At 33.5% G+C, this 22,440-nt stretch overlaps 1 protein-coding gene across 2 annotated transcripts; it reads left to right on the top strand.

Annotated features, from left to right (window-relative positions):
- Positions 1-1,007: 1,007 nt before the first annotated feature.
- On the top strand, positions 1,008-21,749 carry LOC108398042 (bile acid receptor-like). Of its 2 annotated transcripts, none has more exons than XM_017661798.3 (11): positions 1,008-1,245; positions 5,468-5,576; positions 7,117-7,479; positions 9,197-9,337; positions 16,548-16,687; positions 16,782-16,886; positions 17,019-17,118; positions 17,759-17,881; positions 18,274-18,396; positions 18,553-18,666; positions 20,723-21,749. In XM_017661798.3, the coding sequence occupies exons 2-11, from the start codon at positions 5,513-5,515 to the stop codon at positions 20,968-20,970; spliced, it is 1,521 nt and encodes a 506-aa protein (XP_017517287.1). In that variant the 5' UTR covers positions 1,008-1,245; positions 5,468-5,512; the 3' UTR covers positions 20,971-21,749. The 2 variants fall into 2 exon arrangements, with proteins under 2 accessions (XP_017517287.1, XP_017517290.1); XM_017661801.3 differs by having other exon boundaries at positions 21,036-21,747.
- Positions 21,750-22,440: the final 691 nt, after the last annotated feature.

The raw sequence follows: 22,440 nt of genomic DNA, 5'->3' as shown, positions 1-22,440 counted from the left end.
TAAATACAAATATGAAATAATTGTGCTGTACACCTGAAATTAATGGATTTTAATTAATCACAGAATTTTAACTCTGTGATTGTTATTCTTTGGTTCACTGATTAAAAATTTTTAAATAATGTGTCCTACATCTGAAAAAGTAAACAAAACTCCATGTGGCAAGGCTTGCAGATTTTATCATGAATTTGGCCCAGTAGTAGATGAGAACCCTTGAAGAATTCAGCATCAGTACAGTAGTTGCAAAGTCAGAAACTGGATTTGGTCTAAGATCAGATCCAGGAAAGGTAGAGGTGTATACTGAAGCTGTGCCATGCTAATGTGAAAGTAGAACTAGGCAGGACAGAGACCAGAGCCTAGAGTCACATGAAATAGGTGAGTTATAGGTCAGAGGAAGTGTGACCAGGAGAAACAGAGTTTAGTGGTGGAATACATTTGTAAGCAAGTCTCTGCAGAAATGCCTTAAAGGCATGAGGCTATGAGCCTAGTATCCAACAGACTTTGTTTGTGTAAGTGACATTAAATAAAAATCATAATGAAGTTATTTATGTATCCTGTTCAGTGGCTTGGACTTTCAGTTTCATCTGCTGCTAACTAGCTATGAGAACTTGAACAAGGACTATTATTGTTGCAGTTTTTCTTTGCCAAAAAAATAAGAGGGCTAGACTAAATGTTTTGTACACATTTAACACTGTTCCAGTCTATGAATTATTATTCACACTTCTAATTGGCTTAAAAATTCTTTTTTTGGGTAGATACTGCAAAGATAAACTTCAAGTTGAATTATTACAGCACCTATATTAGTTTGAATTAATAAGTGCTTTTTCTTTCCTGAATTTATTACCTAGTGGTTTGTAGAGACCAATGTTTTGCAACCAAAATGAGAGAATGTCAAATTCAATCAGGAAAACAAAATATTTATTAAGTAAACAAAAGGAATTCTGGGATAGTGTGACCAAAGGCCTCTATCCTTGAAGATCTGGTTATTATTTGATTTATGTCAGCTTGTAACTGCCCTTGTTTTGACCCAAGAGAGGATTGTGTGGGAAGTTTGTCTCTGAGATAGAGCTGAAACACTGCTCTGCGAAGTGTCTGGAGCCTAAGTGTATGCAGTGTGCCCGCCTCTCCATTCCTTGATAAATAGGGAAACAGCTCAGTTTGCTCCAGCTGGGAAGTTGAAGTCATTGTTAAATGTATTTAGATTCATTCTGTGAGGAAAAGAACAATCTCTAGTAATGTCATATAACTGTGAGTATTTTGTCTTCTCTCAAATGAGAATATTTTTATAATTTTATGCTGTCCAAATTAAGTATGAATGTTAATTTTGTTAATTTAAACTATTATTAAACTGTAAGATGTTAATAAAAAGGGTATTTTTAGAGATCTTTAGTTCCCATTATCAATTTAATTTTTTCAAACTGAATAACCCAACTATTGTTAATATGAAAGTTAAATTATAAAAAGCATCTTCCCTGTGAAAATAGAGAAATTTAATTAAGAAAAGTAGATTACGCAGTGATTTGATTCTCTCCTAAAGAATGACAATGCAATTTTTTAATATAGTTGTATTTTAGTTGACATTTGATGTAATAACTCAAGTCAATTCACAGTAATGTTAACAATTATATTTAAAAATGAAACATGTTTTTAAATCAAGAGCTTATTGATAAAATGTACTTTATTTTTTATAACTAAACAATTGGTTATGAATTCAAAACAACTTGAAATATATTCTGATAAAGGTATATTCAGGAAACTACACCTCTGTTGAAAATGTTTTGATGTTATAATTATGAAAATTATTCCCTATTATGGAAATAGACATAAATATACTTCTATATCTCTGAAGTATATAAAATATTAATTTCATAAACATTAATTTTCTAAATATTTTTTCTATCTTTCCTAAGTTGTGAAAATTACTTGACAGTATTAATTAAATACTTCTTCCATTTAAAACTATATATGAAATTGTATGATTACATTTGTGTGAAATGTCTAGAATAGGCAAATCGATAGAAATAGGAAATTGGTGGTTGCCAGAGATTGGGGGATGAGGGAATGGGGAATGACTGCTTAAGGGTATGGGATTTCATTTTGGGGTGATAAAAATGCTCTGAAATTAGATGGTGGTTCCAGTTGCACATTCTGTGAATATTCTAAAAAACACTGAAATTTTACACCTTAAAAGAATTAATTTTGTTATGTAAATTACATTTCAATACGACTGTATCATGTAACTATCTGTGAAGACTTCACAGTATAAAATCCTCCCTGTATTCTAAAGTTAAAGGATAGAGTCTTATAAAAGAATCAAAAAGCCTTAATTTGTATTGTTACTCAAATATATTCTTTTCATTTTTCTTGATTCCAATAACCTCGGAGAATTTTGGCTCAAAGAAGCCCTTCTACGAAAAACCTTTTTATAATATAGATCATATAGCATATTCATATAGAAGCGTTCATTTTTTAATAGAGGGTATTATGAAAACTAAAATGTTTTTCACTTTTCAGTTATATCAGTTTCATGCAATACATTATTCATGATTAAAGTGGCATATATTGCAAGAGTAAAAATATAAAAGCTGTAAAATTATTTACCATATAGATGTAGCTCTCAGGAGTCAATGTTTTTCCTGTTAAAGTTCTAGATATATTAACATTTACTAAGAACAAATTACAGTTAAGGCAGAGATGATGCAATTAGGCATCTATTCAGTAGAGTAGCTATCATAATATGTGAAAAATAGTTTTTTTATAAAGTTATATTTGTTAAAGAAAAAATATAGACTTTGCCCGTGCCAAATTGATCCTCTTGATAAAAACTCCTCTCTTAACTAAGTTATTTTTATTTTAAATAAATATTTACTAGGAAAGATAACAAATGGAATCATTCCAGGCTCATCGTAACTTTTCTCTTTACTTTACAAGGATAGGAGGTTTTTGATTACATGCTTCTCTGTATGTTATTAATGATTTACTTAAGTATTTTAAAACCAATTTTTTAAACACTTCATTTCTGAAAGTTTTGTTTTATTACACATACATATTATAATACTTCCATTAAACATTTAAAAGTTTGTGGAAAAATTTAATTTAGTAAAAAATTTTATATAGAAAATAATGCAACTATTACTATGAACATACAAAAGAGATAAATATTTCATGTTTAAAAAGGAGTATTTTAAATCAAAGGATTATTAATGTGTATGTCTCATATATGCCCTGGACTATAACTAGTTCATAATATGATAAAAATAGGTTTGCAGAACTGAAGGAACAAAATAAAGGAACAGCAACAGACTCAGAGACTCCAAGAAGGGACTAAGGGTTACCAAAGGGGAGCACTGGTGGGGAGGGAGGGAGAAGGGATTTGAGAGGTATTATGATTAGTACACTGGTATGGGGGCATCATGGGGAAGACAGAATAGCACAGAAAAGACAAGTAGTGACTCTGTAGCATCTCACTACACTGATGGAGAGTGACTGAAGTAGGGTATGGGGGGGACATGATAATATGGGTGAATGTAGTAACCACATTGTTTTTCATGTGAAACCTTCATAAGAGTGTATATCAATAATACCTTAATTTAAAAAATGTATATAAAAAAATAAAAATAAACAACAACAACAAAAAAGGTTTGCATTAGACAATATTTTTGGGCACTTATTTATCAATATTGGAAGGACTTGGTTTTAAAATATTGTTTCTTATGATACAAACCCTTACAGTGGCATTATTATAAGGTATTTATATGTTTCTTTGTCAGGATGTTGACAATTTTGTTTTAATGTGCTACCTCTTGTTCGATCTACATTATTTTTCAATTGAACTCTCACTCAGCAAAGTCTATATCTAAGCAGTACCAAATACTTTTTAATTTTCAATCTTCTTCAGGTATTTAATATTATATGAAGCCTAAAGGTAAATGCATCACTTTTAAAAGAAGGGTGAATAACAACATCAAGTTCTCACATTCATTTTTAATTTTCTAAAATCTAACTGAGACTCCGAAGAGAAGTTTGGAAAGAACTAAACAGGATTTTTGCTAAAAAGTAATCACACAAGTGAAGCCAGTAGCATTCAGAATTCTTTTAATGTGGAGAGCCAATTGACTTGTTGTAATATAGGAAAAACAGAAGTTATACTGTAAAGAACTGATCTTACTGATTTTAGTCCTTACTTTTTGAGGAAAACTTAATACTGAAATTGCAATTTAACTGGGGGCACCACTTTTGCTTCACCTGCTCCATCCCATACAACCGCTGTCAGAACAGTGGGAAATTTAAGTTCTTTTAAAGGAAGCTGGATCCTATTAGATGATTGAGACAAATTTCAGAGATAGCGCTATTTAAATCACCTTCATGAATATACGAAGAAACCTTAGTCATGAAGCCAACACATGAGTAATAAGTCAAAGTAAAAAGTTTTTCAATATAATCTCAGAAGTTTGTCATGTATATCTTTGGAAATGATTTAGAACCCATTTTCTTCTTTTTTGGCTCTTTTTAAGGGTGAAAACATTATCTTCTAATAAAGAAGATAAAGCTATAAAATATGCTGATGGATTCTAGAGTGACCTTTATTTTCTTCTGATAACTTCTGATTTCTTATGCTGTGATTTCCTGTTTAACTCTATTCAAAGATGCATTATTTTTGGAGTTCTTTCACAGGAAATAACAAAAATAAATAGTTTTCCCATAAAGGATAGTCTTAAATTTTCAATAATTTTTCCTCATAACAAATTATGCTTTTTAAGCTTTAGTATAAAAATTAAACACTTTTTTCAGTAATCAATAGTTATTTGCATTTGTCAAGAACCAGAATTAATGTTTTATGTTTAGCATATCACAGAGCTATGAAAAATATTTACAAAGGACGTAGAAAGTTTTTTTTTAAGTTCTATGAAAGCCATTCTTTTCTTACTCTCTAATTTCATTCATGAAAATCTCTAATTTTTCATCATAATTCATCTAAATTTAGAACACTGAGATCTTGAAACTATTAGAATAATTACTATGGGAATCAGTTATTAAATCAAGAACAGTGCTGGATTTTACTTATAGTAATTAAACTCTCCCAAAAATTTTGCTTGGAGGGTTTTATTTATTTCTCTTCAACAAATGAGGAAGCTAAGGTTCAGGGCAGTTTAATAAATAACCCATAAAGAAGTGGTGAAGGTAGTGTATGAAGTCTAACTCCAAAGCTTGGTACATTTTCAAGAGCCACAATGATTATTTCCAAGATTCATTAAGTTTTTTGTAAAGAGCTGAGCCATAAGAAATTGGCAGATAATCCGATGTGTAGAAATATGAAAAATGATCAATATTTTCCAGTTAAACTATAAATATGTGTTTCATGTCTAAATTCAGCCAAAATTCTTTATTTTTCAGAAACAGTATTGTAAAAAATCATACTGATTTGATAATCAGACTTTCAAATAGTCCACAACATTTTTGTTTCCTTCAGGTTCTATGTTGGCATTCACTGATGAAGTGAGAATTGGACCAGATAATGGCAAATACTTATGTCACTGTGTCTGATGGGTACTGTCTTGCTGAACCGGTACAGTACTATGGTATGTAACAAAAACCTACAGTATAATAGCTAATGAAACTTCTTTGGGGAAATTATGGTTAATTACAGAGGCTTTTCAAGAAAAGAAATTAACAAATGAATCAAAGACTTTAAATTATTACCTATATAGGAATATAATTAATTAAGAAAATCGGTTATACTAAAATGTTGTAAGCCAGAATCATATATAATGAAGGGAAAGTACAATAGTCTAGAATTGTATTAAATTTCTAAAAATGGAATTAACATGCAAGTTAGAAGTTACTTTTAGGGGTTAGCTGAACTAGTTCACATGCAAGTCAGTAATGTAGCTCAGAGTAGCTATTTAGAATACTCAAAATTTTAATCGTAATGTAAGATTTTTATCAAAGGGAAAGAAAACAATGCAAGAGACAATAGGAATTTTCACCAAAAAAACTAAGGTTATAATATAAATTTAATTTTAAATGCAGTTTTCTTTTAGTTTGAACTCTGAGTTTCATGCCGATGGAACGTCACCCAGTATTCAGTCTTTTGATGCCTTTATGACAAGGCCCTCTTTTTTTAAAAGCTACTTAATTTTTACCGATAACTTCTCTTCTTATATCAGGGTGTCATTGGTATTTACTCAACACTTTGCACTGTACTGGATGCTATAATGATTTGCAAATGATTTATGTGAATTAATAAAAACTAAACTATTTACCAATCTTGGTAGAATTCTGAGGGTAAAAATTTTTTTGGTGATTCAGCACCAGGAAAGTACAAATTTGACTAGTTAGTTATAAAGCAACTAAGCATTCCTAAGACCTTTGAAGCCAATTTTCTGGACTTTAATTTAGTGATTCTTTTGAAAGTAGAAAGTAAGCTGGTGTTTGGAAGCTTCAGATAATAATAGTAATAATGCTATCATTATCCTTTTATGTTTTATATGTGCTTTTTCATACCATATTTTATTTCATCCTTACAGTGACCCTGTGAGATAGATGAATTTATTCCCATAAAATTGCAAGTAAGAATTGCCAGACAACAAAACAAAAAAGTAACTAGCGATTTTAATCAGGTCTACAAATGGTGAAAGAGGGTGTTAAGATATATTAAATGGGGAGTTAAACAAAAAACTTTCTTTTTGCTTGAAGTAACCAGATAACTGGTAAAATTATGTTTTAGTGGGAGAGGTGGGATAATTAATTAAATTTCTCTATTGACCTGATTGCGTTGAAAACAATTACATCCACAAGGGAATTGCAGAAGATGGGGAACACCTTTCATTCCAAACTCTGGAAAACATTAATTTCTATTTAAGGAGGAAGACTGGATTGGTATGTAAGCCATTAGGAACTCTTGCCTTTTCTCCCAACTCCTGAGCAACCTCTGCATAACAAGGGATGGCAGCACTTACCAGGCATCACAATTCAGTTTACTATTTGTCCCTCATGCTGGACAGCAAGTCCCTGGCATGTTGAACTAACTCTGTTGAGTTTAAAACTCTTTGAAATTCGAAAAAAATTATGAAATTTTGACTTTTTAACAATTTATTCTTTTTTATGTTAAAACACTAGATATTTTGCCAGAACAAGTCAGTTATCAGCTGCATGAAACTGATTTTCAGGAATCACCTTATTGCCAGTATTCTACTGTCCAGTTTCCTCCAGCTCTACAGTCTCAATCTCTACAAAGTCATTTCAGCACCTATAGCTCAGATCCACAGTTCAGTGGTGGAGAGTGTGGACTTGGTTCCTGTGAATTAAATAAACCCACTTATGTGGGTGCCCATGATGCTGAAGATGGATACCCTGGAATAAAAAGGTCCAGACTAACTCATTCTTCCATGCGAATTAAGGGACAGGAAGAACCCTGTGTAGTTTGTGGTGATAAAGCATCAGGATATCATTATAATGCACTTACTTGTGAAGGTTGTAAAGGTAAGGACAAAATTAAAACAAAATTGAAATTCTAGTATTTACTGAAGGGTCCTGAAATTTTAGGCATGTAAGGCTACGCTTACTTTTTAAAGTGTGAAAAATAAAACCAGGGAGAGCCAGTGATATGTATAAAGGTGATCAGTCTATGGCACAAAAGGACATGAAAATGGGATGTAATGAAGTTTTGATTCAGTTTTCATTTTTGATCAGAGCTTTTACACTTAAATGTAATATTCAATATTTATATAGTAGGTTTCCATGATCCTAGATGAATCTCATGTTGGAATAGAAAATAACTTTTAAAAAGACCTGGATATTAATTATTTCATATTCTCATATGGTTGATATAATTCATGCCTTAAGAGGGAATTTGATTAAATACCTTCTAAGATTCTAAGTGTATTTTTTTTGGAATTTTTGAAAACAAATGTGAGGTCTGCAAGTGAAGATTATCATTGACAAAGGGATTTTCAAAGAGTGAAATAGTCCTTCATGACATTCTGAGGTTTTGAAGAACTTCTGCATTGTTTTTATTTACAAATGCTGTATTGGGACAGAGCCTGGAAATAATTAGGCCAGTACAGTACTAGGTAAACATGCCTATTAAGTAGTTCAGGGTGAAGTTTTACTGTCAGAGTCTCACAACTCACCCCGCACAAAATAGCCAAATGAAGACCATGGGAAGTGGGTACCGACTTTATGAATACAATAACTGGGCCAGTGTTTGCTTACTTTTAAAATTCAGGGACTTAAAAAAAATACACACACACACACACACACACACACACACACACACACACACACATATATATATATACACACACAATAAAATGCAGGGCCTTGTTGTAAAAACTAACTTGAAGAATGTGGCATAGTTCTGGAAAACCTAAGCCGAGCGTTCTACTCCCTTTGTTGAAACTAAATGATGAAACTTCTACTCTGAAATGTATCCATGGAGAAAAAGGATATGACAGGCCTCTAAGAAGGGCATTGACTAAGCTTATCAACTTTACTGCTTGGAATGGAATAAGAGGAAGATAGCAAGGATTACTACTTAGGAATGGGAAATGAAAGAGGAAATGGGAGAGGAACTGCTATGCATGGATTTAGGAAGTGAAAGAGAAAATGCAGATGTCCCACCATCTGGAAACACACATATATGTGCAGAAAACATGGCCCAGTCAATATCTCAGACCAAATAAACTAGCAGTATTTTCTTACCTGGGGAAGTGCTAAAAAAAGGAGAGGGTCAGAGGAGAAATTTTGAAAGAGTGTCTCCTCCTTTACGGGAAATATGAGGAGAGAGGACGAGGTTTCCCCAGTTTTATTTTACATGAGCACATATTCTTTCAAGGGAATCTTGAGAGATGCTTCATGGAATCTTGATGCTCTGTATAAGGTAGTTTTAAAAATGCTTTTAGATGACATTATATGATAGTAAAAGAGAGAGTTGTCTTAATGTGATGGGGCTATTTAGTTTAATTTCCAGATGTGATTATTGAAAGGAACAACGTTGGGATAGAACATATTAATCATGAGAGAAATAAAATAATTATCCAGGTAACTGTATATTAAACCAAATCTTCTTATTGAGGGGAAAAACGTTTTATTGGAATAACTTAGGTAACTTGATTACTTAACTCTACTATGAAGGTATATATTAATAAAAATAGCCAAGTACACTAGTAAAATTAAACACTATTTTTTTTGTTATTAGGCTTTTTTCGACGGAGCATCACCAAAAATGCAGTATATAGTTGCAAGAATGGTGGTCACTGTGAAATGGACATGTATATGCGTAGAAAATGTCAAGAGTGCAGACTGAAAAAGTGTAAGGCAGTAGGAATGTTGGCAGAATGTAAGTGCAAGTGCCACTGTGATATTTTTTTGAGGGGGATTTAAATTTTTCTTACTGAGAATTTAATGCATTCCTCAAGTTGTCATTCTGAACGTTAACCTATTTGTCCGGATTTAAACTATTTCTCTAGCAACTGCTAAATAAGGATGGTCAATTACCAACAGAGATAATTATTTCCATAAACCTTGCATACTGCTCTAATTAAGGTAATATATTTTCTTCTGAATTGGAAATCTTTGTATTTTCAAATTACTCAGCCTAAAGTTATATAATGTATCTAAAGAGAGGAGAATTTTAAATTAGTTGTTCTCTTTCTTCAGTCTTATATCTTTAATAGCCTACATGATACCTAGGTGTGTAGAGCCTGCTAACAATTAACACATAGATGTCAAAACCCAGCTCAACAAGCAGAAGAGTACCCTAAGCTTTTTGAGTTCCTTAGATGTTCATCGTGTTTTTACCTTATAAATTATATGATGTCATTTGATCATCACAACAGTACTAAGATTTGGCTTTATTTCCTAAAATCCTCTTATTTTCCAGTACTCACAATCTTACAGTGATTTAAAAGTCACTTTTCTTTTTAGAGTATTATTAGTGTTGTCTTTTCATATCTAGTCTAGTCTCGTGCAAACTTTTACTATCTTGCACTTATGCTATTATATTAGTTTCATGGTCATTTCTCCATTCTCTTTTTTTTGTTTAATTTACCTTCAAATACTATAATAACAACATTTGATTTTTATTAAGTTACAATCTTGTTCAGTAAACACCAATGCAATATTCTCTTTATATTATACTGCTATTGAAATAAAATGCAAACTCATCAGTCTAAGCTTTTTATCAAAAAGGTTCCTATTATTTAAAATTCCAGGGTTGGAGTAATCTTTTCTTATTATTATTTTTTATTTTGTTATCATTAATCTACAATTACATGATGAACACTATGTTTGCTAGGGTCCCCCCTTCACCAAGTCCCCTCCACAAACCCCATTATAGTCACTGTCCATCAGTGTAGTAAGATGTTGTAAAATCACTACTTGTCTTCTCTGTGTTGCACAACCCGCCCCATACACCCCAAAATTATACATGCTAATCTTAATACCCTCTTTCTTCTTCCCCACCCTTAACCCACTCTTCCCTCCCATTCTCCCAGTCCCTTTCCCTTTGGTAACTGTTAGTCCATTCTTGGGTTCTGTGATTCTGCTGCTGTTTTGTTCCTTCAGTTTTTCTTTGTTCTTATACTCCACATATGAGTGAAATCATTTGGTATTTGTCTTTCTCTGCTTGGCTTATTTCACTGAGCATAATACCCTCTAGCTCCATCCATGTTGTTGCAAATGGTAGGATTTGTTTTCTTCTTATGGCTGAATAATATTCCATTGTGTATATGTACCACATCTTCTTTATCCATTTATCTACTGATGGACACTTAGGTTGCTTCCATTTCTTGGCTATTGTAAATAGTGCTGCGATAAACATAGGGGTGCATCTTTCTTTTTCAAATGGGGTTGGTGCACTCTTAGGGTAAATTCCTAGAAGTGGAATTCCTGGGTCAAATGGTATGTCTATTTTGAGCATTTTGAGGGACCTCCATATTGCTTTCCACAATGGTTGAACTAATTTACATTCCCATCAGCAGTGTAGGAGGGTTCCCCTTTCTCTACAACCTCACTAACATTTGTTGTTGTTTGTCTTTTGAATGGTAGCCATCCTTACTGGTGTGAGGTGATATCTCATTGTGGTTTTAATTTGCATTTCTCTGATGATTAGTGATGTGGAGCATCTTTTGATGTGTCTGTTGGCCATCTGAATTTCTTCTTTGGAGAACTGTCTGCTCAGCTCCTCTGCCCATTTTTTAATTGGATTATTTGCTTTTTGTTTGTTGAGGTGCATGAGCTCTCTATGTATTTTGGATATCAACCCTTTATTGGATCTGTCATTTATGAATATATTCTCCCATACTGTAGGGTACTTTTTTGTTCTATTGATGGTGTCCTTTGCTGTACAGAAGCTTTTCAGCTTGATGTAGTCCCACTTGTACATTTTTGCTTTTGTTTTCCTTGCCCGGGGAGATATGTTCATGAAGAAGTCGCTCATGTTTATGTCCAGGAGATTTTTGCCTATGTTTTTTTCTAAGAGTTTTATGGTTTTATGACTTACATTCAGGTCTTTGATCCATTTCGGATTTACTTTTGTGTATGGGGTTAGACAGTGATCCAGTTTCATTCTCTTACATATAGCTGTCCAATTTTGCCAGCACCATCTGTTGAAGAGACTGTCATTTCCCCATTGTATGTCCAAGGCTCCTTTATTGTATATTAATTGACCATATATGTTTGGGTTAATGTCTGGAGTCTCTATTCTGTTCCACTGGTCTGTGGCTCTGTTCTTGTGCCAGTACCAAATTGTCTTGATTACTGTGGCTTTGTAGTAGAGCTTGAAGTTGGGGAGTGAGATCCTCCCCCTGCCACTTTATTCTTCCTTCTCACGATTGCATTGGCTATTCGAGGTCTTTGACGATTCCACATGAATTTTTGAACTATTTTTTCCAGTTCATTGAAGAATGCTGTTGGTAATTTGATAGGGATTGCATGGAATCTGTATATTGCTTTGGGCAGGATGGCCATTTTGCTGATATTAATTCTTCCTAGCCAGGAGCATGGGATGAGTTTCCATTTGGTAGTGTCCTCTTTAATTTCTCTTAAGAGTGTCTTGAAGTTTTCAGGGTATAGGTCTTTCACTTCCTTGGTTAGGTTTATTCCTAGGTATTTTATTCTTTCTGAAGCAATGGTGAATGGAATTGTTTTCCTGATTTCTCTTTCTATTAGTTCATTGTTAGTGTATAGGAAAGCCACAGATTTGTGTGGTAATTATGTATCCTGCAACTTTGCTGAATTCCGATATTAGTTCTAGCAGTTTTGCAGTGGATTCTTTAGGGTTTTTTATGTACAATATCATGTCATCTGTAAATAGTGACAGTTTAACTTCTTCTTAACCAATCTGGATTCCTTGTATTTCTTTGTTTTGTCTGATTGCCGTGGCTAGGACCTCCAATGCCATGTTGAATAACAGTGGGGAGAGTGGGCATCCCTGTCTTGTTCCCGATCTCAGAGGAAAAGCTTTCAGCCTCTTGCTGTTTAGTATAATGTTAGCTGTGGGTTTATCATATATGGCCTTTATTATGTTGAGGTACTTGCCCTCTACACCCATTTTGTTGAGAGTTTTTATCATGAATGGATGTTGAATTTTGTCGAATGCTTTTTCAGCATCTATGGAGATGATCATGTGGTTTTTGTCCTTCTTTTTGTTGATGTGGTGGATGATGTTGACGGATTTTTGAATGTTGTACCATCCTTGCATCCCTGGGATGAAGCCCACTTGGTCATGGTGTATGATCCTCTTGATGTATTTTTGAATTCGGTTTGCTAATATTTTGTTGAGTATTTTTGCATCGACAGTCATCAGGGATATTGGTCTGTAGTTTTCTTTTTTGGTGGGGTTTTGCCTGGTTTTGGTATTAGGGTGATGTTGGCTTCATAGAATGAGTTTGGGAGTATTCCCTCCTCTTCTATTTTTTGGAAAACTTTAAGGAGAATGGGTGTTATGTCTTCTCTGTATGTCTGATAAAATTCTGAGGTAAATCCATCTGGCCTGGGGGTTTTGTTCTTTGTTAGTGTTTTGATTACTGCTTCAATTTCTTTGCTCATAACTGGTTTGTTTAAATTTTGTGTTTCTTAGCTGGTCAGTCTTGGAAGGCTGTATTTTTCTAAGAAGGTGTCCATTTCTTCTAGGTTTTCCAGCTTGTTAGCATGTAGGTTTTCATAGTACTCTGTAATAATTCTTTGTATTTCTGTGGAGTCTGTCATGATGTTTGCTTTCTTGTTTCTGAATCTGTTGATGTGTGTTGATTCTCTTTTTCTCTTAACAATTCTAGCTAGAGGCTTATGTATTTTGTTTATTTTCTCAAAGAACCAGCTCTTGGTTTCATTAATTTTTTCTATTGTTTTATTCTTCTCAATTTTGTTTATTTATTCTCTGCTCTTTATTATATCCCTCCTTCTGCTGACTTTAGGCCTCATTTGTTCTTCTTTTTCCAGTTTCGATAGTTGTGATGTTAGACTATTCATTTGGGATTGTTCTTTCTTCCTTCTTTAAGTATGCCTGGATTGCTATATACTTTCCTCTTAAGACTGCTTTTACTGTGTCCCACAGAAGTTGGGTCTTTGTATTGTTTTGATTTGTTTCCATACATTCTTTGATCTCTATTTTAATTTGTTTGTTGATCCATTGATTATTTAGGAGCATGCTGTTAAGCCTCCATGTGTTTGTGAGCCTTTTTGTTTTCTTTACACAATTTATTTCTAGTTTTATTCCTTTGTGGTCTGAAAAGTTGGCTGGTAGAATTTCAATCTTTTGGAATTTACCGAGGCTTTTTTTGTGGCCTAGTATGTGGTCTATTCTGGAGAATGTTCCATGCGCAGTTGAGAAGAATGTGTATCCTGTTGCTTTTGAATGTAGAATTCTATAGATGTCTTTTAGGTCCATCTGTTCGAGTGTGTTGTTCAGTGCCTCCGTGACCTTACTTATTTTCTGTCCGGTGGATCTATCCTTTGGAGTGAGTGGCATGTTGAAGTCTCCTAAAATGAATGCATTGCATTCTATTTCCTCCTTTAGTTCTGTTAGTATTGGTTTCATATATGCTGGTGCTCCTGTGTTGGGTGCATATATATTTATAATGGTTATATCCTCTTGTTGGACTGAGCCCTTTATCATTATGTAATGTCCTTCTTTATCTCTTGTTACTTTCTTTGTTTTGAAGTCTATTTTGTCTGATACTAGTACTGCAACACCTGCTTTCTTCTCGCTGTTGTTTGCCTGAAATATGTTTTTCCATCCCTTGACTTTCAGTCGGTACATGTCTTTGGGTTTGAGGTGAGTTTCTTGTAAGCAGAATATAGATGGGTCTTGCTTTTTTTAATCCATTCTATTACTCTGTGTCTTTTGATCGGTGCATTCAGTCCATTTACATTTGGGTTGATTATTGAAAGATATGTACTTATTGCCATTGCAAGCTTTAGATTCGTGGTTACCAAAGGTTCAAGGGTAGCTTCTTTAGTATCTTACTGTCTAACTTAACTCACTTATTGAGCTTTTATGAACACTGTCTGGTGATTCTTTATTTCTCTCCCTTCTTATTCCTCCTCCTCCATTCTTTATATGTTGGTTTTTTTATTCTGTGCTCTTTTGTGTTTCCTTTAACTGCTTTTGTGGGTACTCGATTTTATTTTTTGCCTTTAGTTAGTATTCAGTTGGTCTGCTTTCTTTGCTGTGATTTTATTTTCTCTGGTGACTTCTATTTAGTCTTAGGAGTGCTCCCATCTAGAGCAGTCCCTCTAAAATACCCTGTAGAGGTGGTTTGTGGGAGGCAAATTCCCGCAAGTTTTGTTTGTCTGGGAATTGTTTAATCCCTCCTTCATATTTAAATGATAATCATGCTGAACACAGTGTTCTTGGTTCAAGGCCCTTCTGTTTCATTGCATTAAATATATCATGCCATTCTCTTCTGGCCTGTAAGATTTTTGTTGAGAAGTCTGATGATAGCCTGATGGGTTTTCCTCTGTAGGTGACCTTTTTCCTCTATCTAGCTGCCTTTAAAACTCGGTCCTTGTCCTTGGTCTTTGCCATTTTAATTATTATGTTTCTTGGTGCTGTCCTCCTTGGGTCCTTTCTGTTGGGAGTTCTGTACACTTCCATGGTCTGATCGATTATTTCCTCCCCCAGTGTGGGGATATTTTCCGGCATTATTTCTTCAAAGACAGTTTCTATCCCTTTTTTTCTCTCTTCTTCTTCTGGTACCCCTATAATGCAGATATTGTTTCTTTTGGATTGGTCACACAGTTCTCTTAATATTGTTTCATTCCTGGAGATCCTTTTATCTCTCTCTGCGTCAGCTTCTATGTGTTCCTGATCTCTGGTTTCTATTCTATCAATGGCCTCTTGCATCTTATCCATTCTGCTTATAAATCCTTCCAGAGATTATTTCATTTCTATAATGTCCTTCTGGACGTCATCCCTTAGCTCTTGCATATTTCTCTGCAGCTCTGTCAGCATGGTTATGACCTTTATTTTGAATTCTTTTTCAGGAAGATTGGTTAGGTCTATCTCCTTCTCAGGGGTTGACTCTGTGATTTTGGTCTGTATCAAATTCTTCTGCCTTTTCATGGTGATAGAGGTAGTTGTGTGGAGCTGGCACATGTGTCACCTGGGAGAACGTCCCTTCTTGCTGGTTTGTGGCCTTCCTCTCCTGGGAGAGCAGTGGCCTCTAGTGGCTTGTGGTGAGCAGCCCCTTCGCGAGGCACTGGATTCTCGCAGGTGTAGATGTAGTCTGGCTGTTGTCCTGTGTCTTATGGCCTCTCTTTTAGGAATAGTTGTATTTGTTGTATTTTCAAAAATATATATGGTTTTGTGAAGAGATTTGTGCTGCTCTGCTCATGTCGCCATCTTGGCTCTGCCATCACGGTGCTGCAGAGTCTGCTACTTTCTGCGCTGATGCCTGGGGCCATCGCCTTCTCCTCCTCGCATCTGTCAGAAGGCTCCAGGCAGATCCTCTGCCTCTCACCGCCCCATGCCTGGCTTACGACCCTCGTGGCTTTACCCAGGGTTGGAGTAATCTTAAGGTCATCGTGTCCAATGAGACTGAATCCTTCACTTTATCTCTGTATTAGTCTGTTCAGGCTGCCATAACAAAATGTCATTGTCTTGTCTTGTAAGGAAAAACATTGACTTAGTTCATTTTAAAAGTCACAAGCTATTCTCTTGATGTTATAATATAAAAATCAAGAAAAAAGCCCATAGATAAGGTAGTTCAACTACTATACCAACAGATATTCTACATGGATTCCAAGATATAATTAATGTGTCCACTTCTGTAATATAAAAAGGTCTAAATTTACAATTTGGAGATGCAAAACTAATTTTTAATTCATGTCTATGATGAGTATGTACTTTTAAATATACAGGTAGTGTGGAAGAAAAGAGAAAGTAATGTTGTAAATTTAATTGCTGTGCACATACTTGCCAAAAAAGAAAGGCTGTTTCTAAAAAGACAAGTCTATGATCATATGTGTGTACAAGACAATTTTCATTAAATCTTATAATGTTATTTGCTATACACAAAATATTTAAGATGAATTTTGTAATGTCACAGGTTTGCTTACAGAAATCCAATGCAAATCAAAGAGACTTCGAAAGAACTTTAAGCAGAAGAATAATTTTCAGTCTAACATCAAAGTGGAAGTAGAAGGAGTACACAAGCTTGTATCATCTACGACTAGATCTGGAAAAGTGGCAAGACTCTCCTTATAAAACTTCTTGTTTCTTTGATGATGTTTTTGTTTAATAAGTATGCTTTATAGTTTTCCCCCCCTATATTTTCTTATAGATCCAGAAGAGCATGGAATTAACTCAAGAGGAATATCAGCTTATTAATAATATTGTGGCTGCTCATCAAAAATATACAATTCCTTTAGAGGAAACAAAGAAATTTGTATGTGTTCATTACTGGCAAGAAATAATTTATAATTAATATTGTTAGAATATAAGAGCATTAACATAAAACATTTAAACAGTTATTTGAAATAAAAGAAAATCTATTAATTTTATTTTTTTTGTTGGTTAGCTGCAGGAATATGCAACTCCTGAACTGAGCTTTTTGCGACTCTCAGAGACAGTGGTCCTACACATACAGGGGTTAATGGATTTTACCAAGGGACTCCCAGGTAACCACTTTATCTTTGGAAAAAATCTGAAGTAATTTAATTAATTCCCTGTTTTAAAGGAAGTGGGTTTTTTTTGACAAAAAAGCCTCTACTTTTCCACCAAGGATGTTTCTAAATGTAAAAATATGTTTATTTTGCCTGCTTTGATCAATTAAATGGATGAAAATATATACATTTTAAAATATTCAAATGATTTCAAAGATTTAGAGTTAAGACAATATGATTGGTTGTATGTTTTACTTTATTTTCATTTTTTGGAAATAAATTGTTTTTGTTTTTATATAAACAAAGTTGCTTGTACAAGATGAAAAAACCAAGCTATGGTTAGCCAAAATTTAGCTATCTATTAACACGTACAGATTACTCGCTGTAAAAATAAATCCTTTGAGGCTAAATCAGCTCTATTAATTTGCTTTTGCCATAGGAAAGTATTATTATCCAGTTCTAATGAAAGTGCTTCAGAATAATACCTTGTGAAATCAAGAATTTTATTCAGATTTGAAGTAATGTAATGTGATTTCTAAGGAAACATTTATGATTCATATAATAACTAAATGAATAATCAAAAGTGTTAAATCCTATACTTGAAAATTATCTTTTCATTATTGATTTCAAACAATTGTGTGATCTTTTCTTAAAGGATTTGAAAGTTTGACTACTGAGGATCAGACTGCATTATGGAAGGGATCAAAAACTGAAGTTATGTTCCTTCACATGGCCCAACTTTACAGTCAGAAAGAATGTCTTTCCTCGGCTTCTGAAAGTAAAAAAGGCCAACTAACTTAATGTTAATGGTTATTATTAAATTTAGCAACAAATTTTATAACACTGAGTTTTTTAAAATTATATTTTAATTTTACTAGTTAGTGTAGGAACAAGTACTTCATAATAGCTTTTCCAATTCATTGGTTTAGATTTTGCTTTTCTTTTAAAGAAAGCCATTCTCTATTATATAACACCATGGACAACACATTTTTAGGTCTTTTACACAATCTTTATATAAAGTATGAACTATCTAGCTTCATGTTTCAGTAATAAAAATTATAAAGCCACTATTTGTTGGGAACATTTCCTGTCAAACAGAGATTAGACTGAATTTACTATCTGAATAAAGATTTTTTAAGGATTTACATTTCATATTTTTCCCTTTATTAGGTACTGAGAGAATATCAAATCATTTAGATCATTCACTGAATTGTCACAATCAGAGTGGTGATAGAAGTGTCATGTATTCTATGGAGACATTTTGTAATGAAGATTGTCCTACTACACTGACTGGTAATATCACATATACAAAATATTGTATTGGATGGAAAAAATTGGTCAGATATAATGTTAATTTTCCTATATTGCTTTGAGAAAAAGTAATAATGACAACATGTTTGATTCCACACTATGTTCTGATGAAAATATATTTGATATTAATCTTCTTAGGTATTGCTGAAGAATTTATTACCACACTGTTTTACTTCTACAGAAGAATGAGTGAGCTTAATATAACTAATACTGAATATGCTCTGCTTGCAGCAACAATTGTGTTTTTTTCAGGTAAAAACCATTAGGCAGTAAATTTGGATTAAGTTTGACAATGAAATCATGAAGTCTGTGGTTATTATATTATTCATTGTAGTTAAATACACCAATTTTGCTTCATCAAAATTACCTTCTCTATGAATATCCCCTTTCAGCTTATGAACACACTATAATTTCTTGTATCTTAAAAAAATGCCTTCTTGACATCAAAACCCCTTTCAGTTGTTCTCCCATTTCTCTGTTCTACTTTACAGAAAAAAAATTTTTTTTAGAGTTGCCTATACTCCTGCCTTCATTTCTCTCCTCTCATTTTCTCCTGAACCCACCACAGTCAGATTTTGCCCTCCTTTCCGCTCCACCTAACTTGTCAAGATCTTCAGTGATTTGGCATAGCTGATTCCAGTGGTCAACTCTTGCCTCATCATGGATGATCTATCAGCTGCATGTGGCAGAGCAGGTCTCTTCTCTGGACACTTTCATCCTTTGGTCTCAGTTGATCACTTCCTCCTTCTTGACATATTTTTTTCCTACTAGATTTCCTGGACATCACATTCTGGATTTTCCTCCACAGTAGCTGCTCTATTTCCTTTGTTAATTCTTCCTCATTTCCCACATTGATGAGTGGTACTGTCTCAGGGCTCAGTTCTCTTTTCTTCTACACTAATTTTCTTTGAGATTTCATTTTAGCTTATGGCTTTAAATGCCATCTATGTGCTGACAACTCCTAAGTTTATTTTACCACACTGTTCTCCTAAACTCCTTTAAATAGCCTACTCAAGTTTTCAACTTGGATGTCTAGGAAGTGTATCAAATTTAAAATGCCCAAAGGTGAACTTCTGATGTCCCCCAGGTCCTCCTATATTCTTCTGTCTATACTAAATGGCTTCTCCATCCTTTAAATTGCATAAGCCAAAATCTGTGAAGTCAGCCTTCACTTCTCTTATATCCATAACCAAATATGCAACATGTCCTGTTGGCTCTAGCCTCAAAATATATCCAGAGGGCAACTACTTCTCACTGGCTCTGTCCCTGCCACCCTAAGCCAAACTATTATCCTAACTTGCTTTCTTATTTCTGCCTTTGCCTGGAGTCTATTCTCTGTGCAGCAGCCAGTTATTCTTTGAAAAAATAAGCCAGATCATGTCATTCCTCTGTTCCTAACCCTTTAAATGGCTTCCTGTTTTATACAGATTAAGGCCAAAGTTCTTTCCATCACTACCTTTTGCTCTTACCACTACAGTTGCATTACTTTTGATGCATATGCCCCTTGAAAATTTCAAACAGGCTCCTTGCCACAGATTCTAATGTACTCAACAAATCTCCTCTTTGGAAAGCTCTTTCCCCAGATAGCTACATGGCTCCCTTTTTTACAATCTTAGATATCTCTAAATGTCATTTTGTCTCTGATTCCCATTTTAAAAATAGCTACTGCCCTTCCACTTCAAATTTTTATCCTGTTCCCTGTTTATTTCTCTCTATAACACATAACACTGTCACATTATATTCTTGTTCTAAAAAATGTATATATGTCTCTTTCCTCTTCCACTTCTCCCAGATCTAGAATATAAGCTCAATGAGGTTAGGAAATTTTGTCTGTTATGGTTACTGCTGCATCTTCAGCACAATGACTGGATGAATGAATGTTGCATAATCATTAAGAAGTTCTTGGTTGGCTCTCATATTTTACTACTAAGTACTTAAGAAGCTTTGCCTTTTACTTACTGTTGACATTGGGAAATTAATCTTTTTGAGTTTCAAGTAAGCTTTCGCTTATTCTTATAACTACTTACTGATGCTTTTCTTCCTATTTAACTTTGTGGAAATTAACTTCTCCAGGTTTTGAGAAGCTTGCCTAAAAAATGGTGGTAGTTAATAAAACTTACCCCATAAAGTATTACGAGGATTAAATAAGACATTGCACAGCAATAGTTATTTAGCATAATATCTGGCATATATTAAGGGTTCAGTAAATCCTTGTTATTTTTATTATTTAAAAATTGTATTGTTTAAATTAATTCAGTATCTTCCATCACTTACAAGTATTCATTAAGATATATACGATGTTTTTCAGATCGTTCATGCCTTAAAAATAAACAACATGTGGAAAATTTACAAGAACCAGTTTTACAAATTTTGTACAAATATTCAAAAATTTATCATCCAGAAGACCTACAGCATTTTGCTCGTCTCATAGGGAGGCTCACTGAACTGAGAACACTGAATCACAACCATTCAGAAATACTTAGCACTTGGAAAACAAGGGACCCCAACCTGGCTAGTTTATTCTCTGAGAAATGGAATTTGTATTCACATTGCTGAAATTTTAGAATGTTGTGGTTTGTCTTAACCTTCCTAAATGTAGATTGTTTACTCTATCATCATAGGATGACTGATTTGAAAAACATGAACAAGATTACTATGTTACCAATATGTCACCAAAAAATGGACACCATCAGTGCTCATCAAACTTCGTGGAATATAGGACTACCATTAGAGGGACATCTAGCAGTCTTTACAAGATTCAACTCAAAAGAAGTAATGTTTTTTGTTACTGTATGGTTTCTTCAAAAGGGAATAATGGTAAATAGAGATTTTATGTGAAGAACTCTACTTTTTTTCCCATTTACTGGAAAATTTAATGAAAAAATATACATTACTTAGAGCCATGAAAAAGACTATCTAGTGGAAACAGTTGTAATCAGACTAACGGCAGTTTGTGAACTCTATTAATCAGTCCAGATTGATGGATAAGGAACTAACATTTTAACCCTATTCCTGAGATAACATTTTATGAATTATTACAAAGGAATAAAGCTTTGTTACCTTTTCTTAATGTCTTTTAAAAAGATCTTTTATAAGCCCAAGTTAAGAAAATTGTAATGGCAAAATATGGAAAAAATTAAAATGACAAGTTATTAGAATATTTTAACATATACTGGGAAATTTAGCACAATTTACTGATCTGGTAAACCATATTTTGGCATTTTGCTAAATGCCTTTTGTAGTAAAAAATGAAGTTCTTAAAACCTGAAATATTTCCATAAATATTTTAATACTTGTAAGGATAGGATGGCTGTACATTAAATTTCAAAAAAATAAATTTCATATGAAAACATGAAAGTGAGAAATTCTATGGTGGCATTATTGTTTTGAAAGATTGAATGTAAGTAAATAAAATACTGTGAATTTAACAGTAGGAGGAGCATTTTGATTTTCAGTAAACAAACAAAAAAAAGATCACAGTGAATTTTTCAGTTATAAAAACTTTAAAAAATTGGAATATTGAATTTATTTCCTCAATTTGAAAATGATCTTAATTTTATTAATTATTGCCCCCAGAGGGTATCTTTTGCATATTCTTGGTATCATCTCTGGAATGAATATTTGATTTCCTTTATGGTATACATACTCTGCTTCCTTAAAATGCATAATGAAAGAGTTACACTAGATTATTCTGGGCTCAAAAAATAAAAAAATTTTTTTGTTTTATAGATTAAATATACAAAGCAAAACTGGTTATTTAAAATTATTACTAAAATCATTTAGAAAAGCATGAATTCTATAATAGTACTGGGAGAAGTTAGAAAACAAAGTCAGTATGTCCAAAACAGAAGATATTATTTTACTGCTCATACACAGGTACTTAGCATTAGCACTACACTGTTTATTGTATCTACTGGTCCAAGCCTGAACTCAGGCAATCATCTCAGAGTGAAAGCCATTAATATTCTATTAATTTTACTTGCTAAAGTATCTTTCACATTTGACATCTCCTTTTCTTCTCCACGG

This window comes from Manis javanica, chromosome 4, assembly GCF_040802235.1.
Source record: "Manis javanica isolate MJ-LG chromosome 4, MJ_LKY, whole genome shotgun sequence".
Classification (NCBI taxonomy): domain Eukaryota; kingdom Metazoa; phylum Chordata; class Mammalia; order Pholidota; family Manidae; genus Manis; species Manis javanica.
The sequence above is the reverse complement of the archived record's forward strand: the minus strand, read 5'-3'. Positions and strand labels throughout refer to the sequence as shown.

Excerpts from the sequence above, each read along its gene's own strand:
- LOC108398042 (XM_017661798.3), top strand. The coding sequence starts at position 5,513 with ATGGCAAATACTTATGTCACTGTGTCTGATGGGTACTGTCTTGCTGAA. Across the intron at positions 16,887-17,018 it reads TAGAGGAAACAAAGAAATTT|CTGCAGGAATATGCAACTCC; the intron begins GTATGTGTTCAT and ends TTTGTTGGTTAG. Across the intron at positions 18,667-20,722 it reads AACAATTGTGTTTTTTTCAG|ATCGTTCATGCCTTAAAAAT; the intron begins GTAAAAACCATT and ends GATGTTTTTCAG.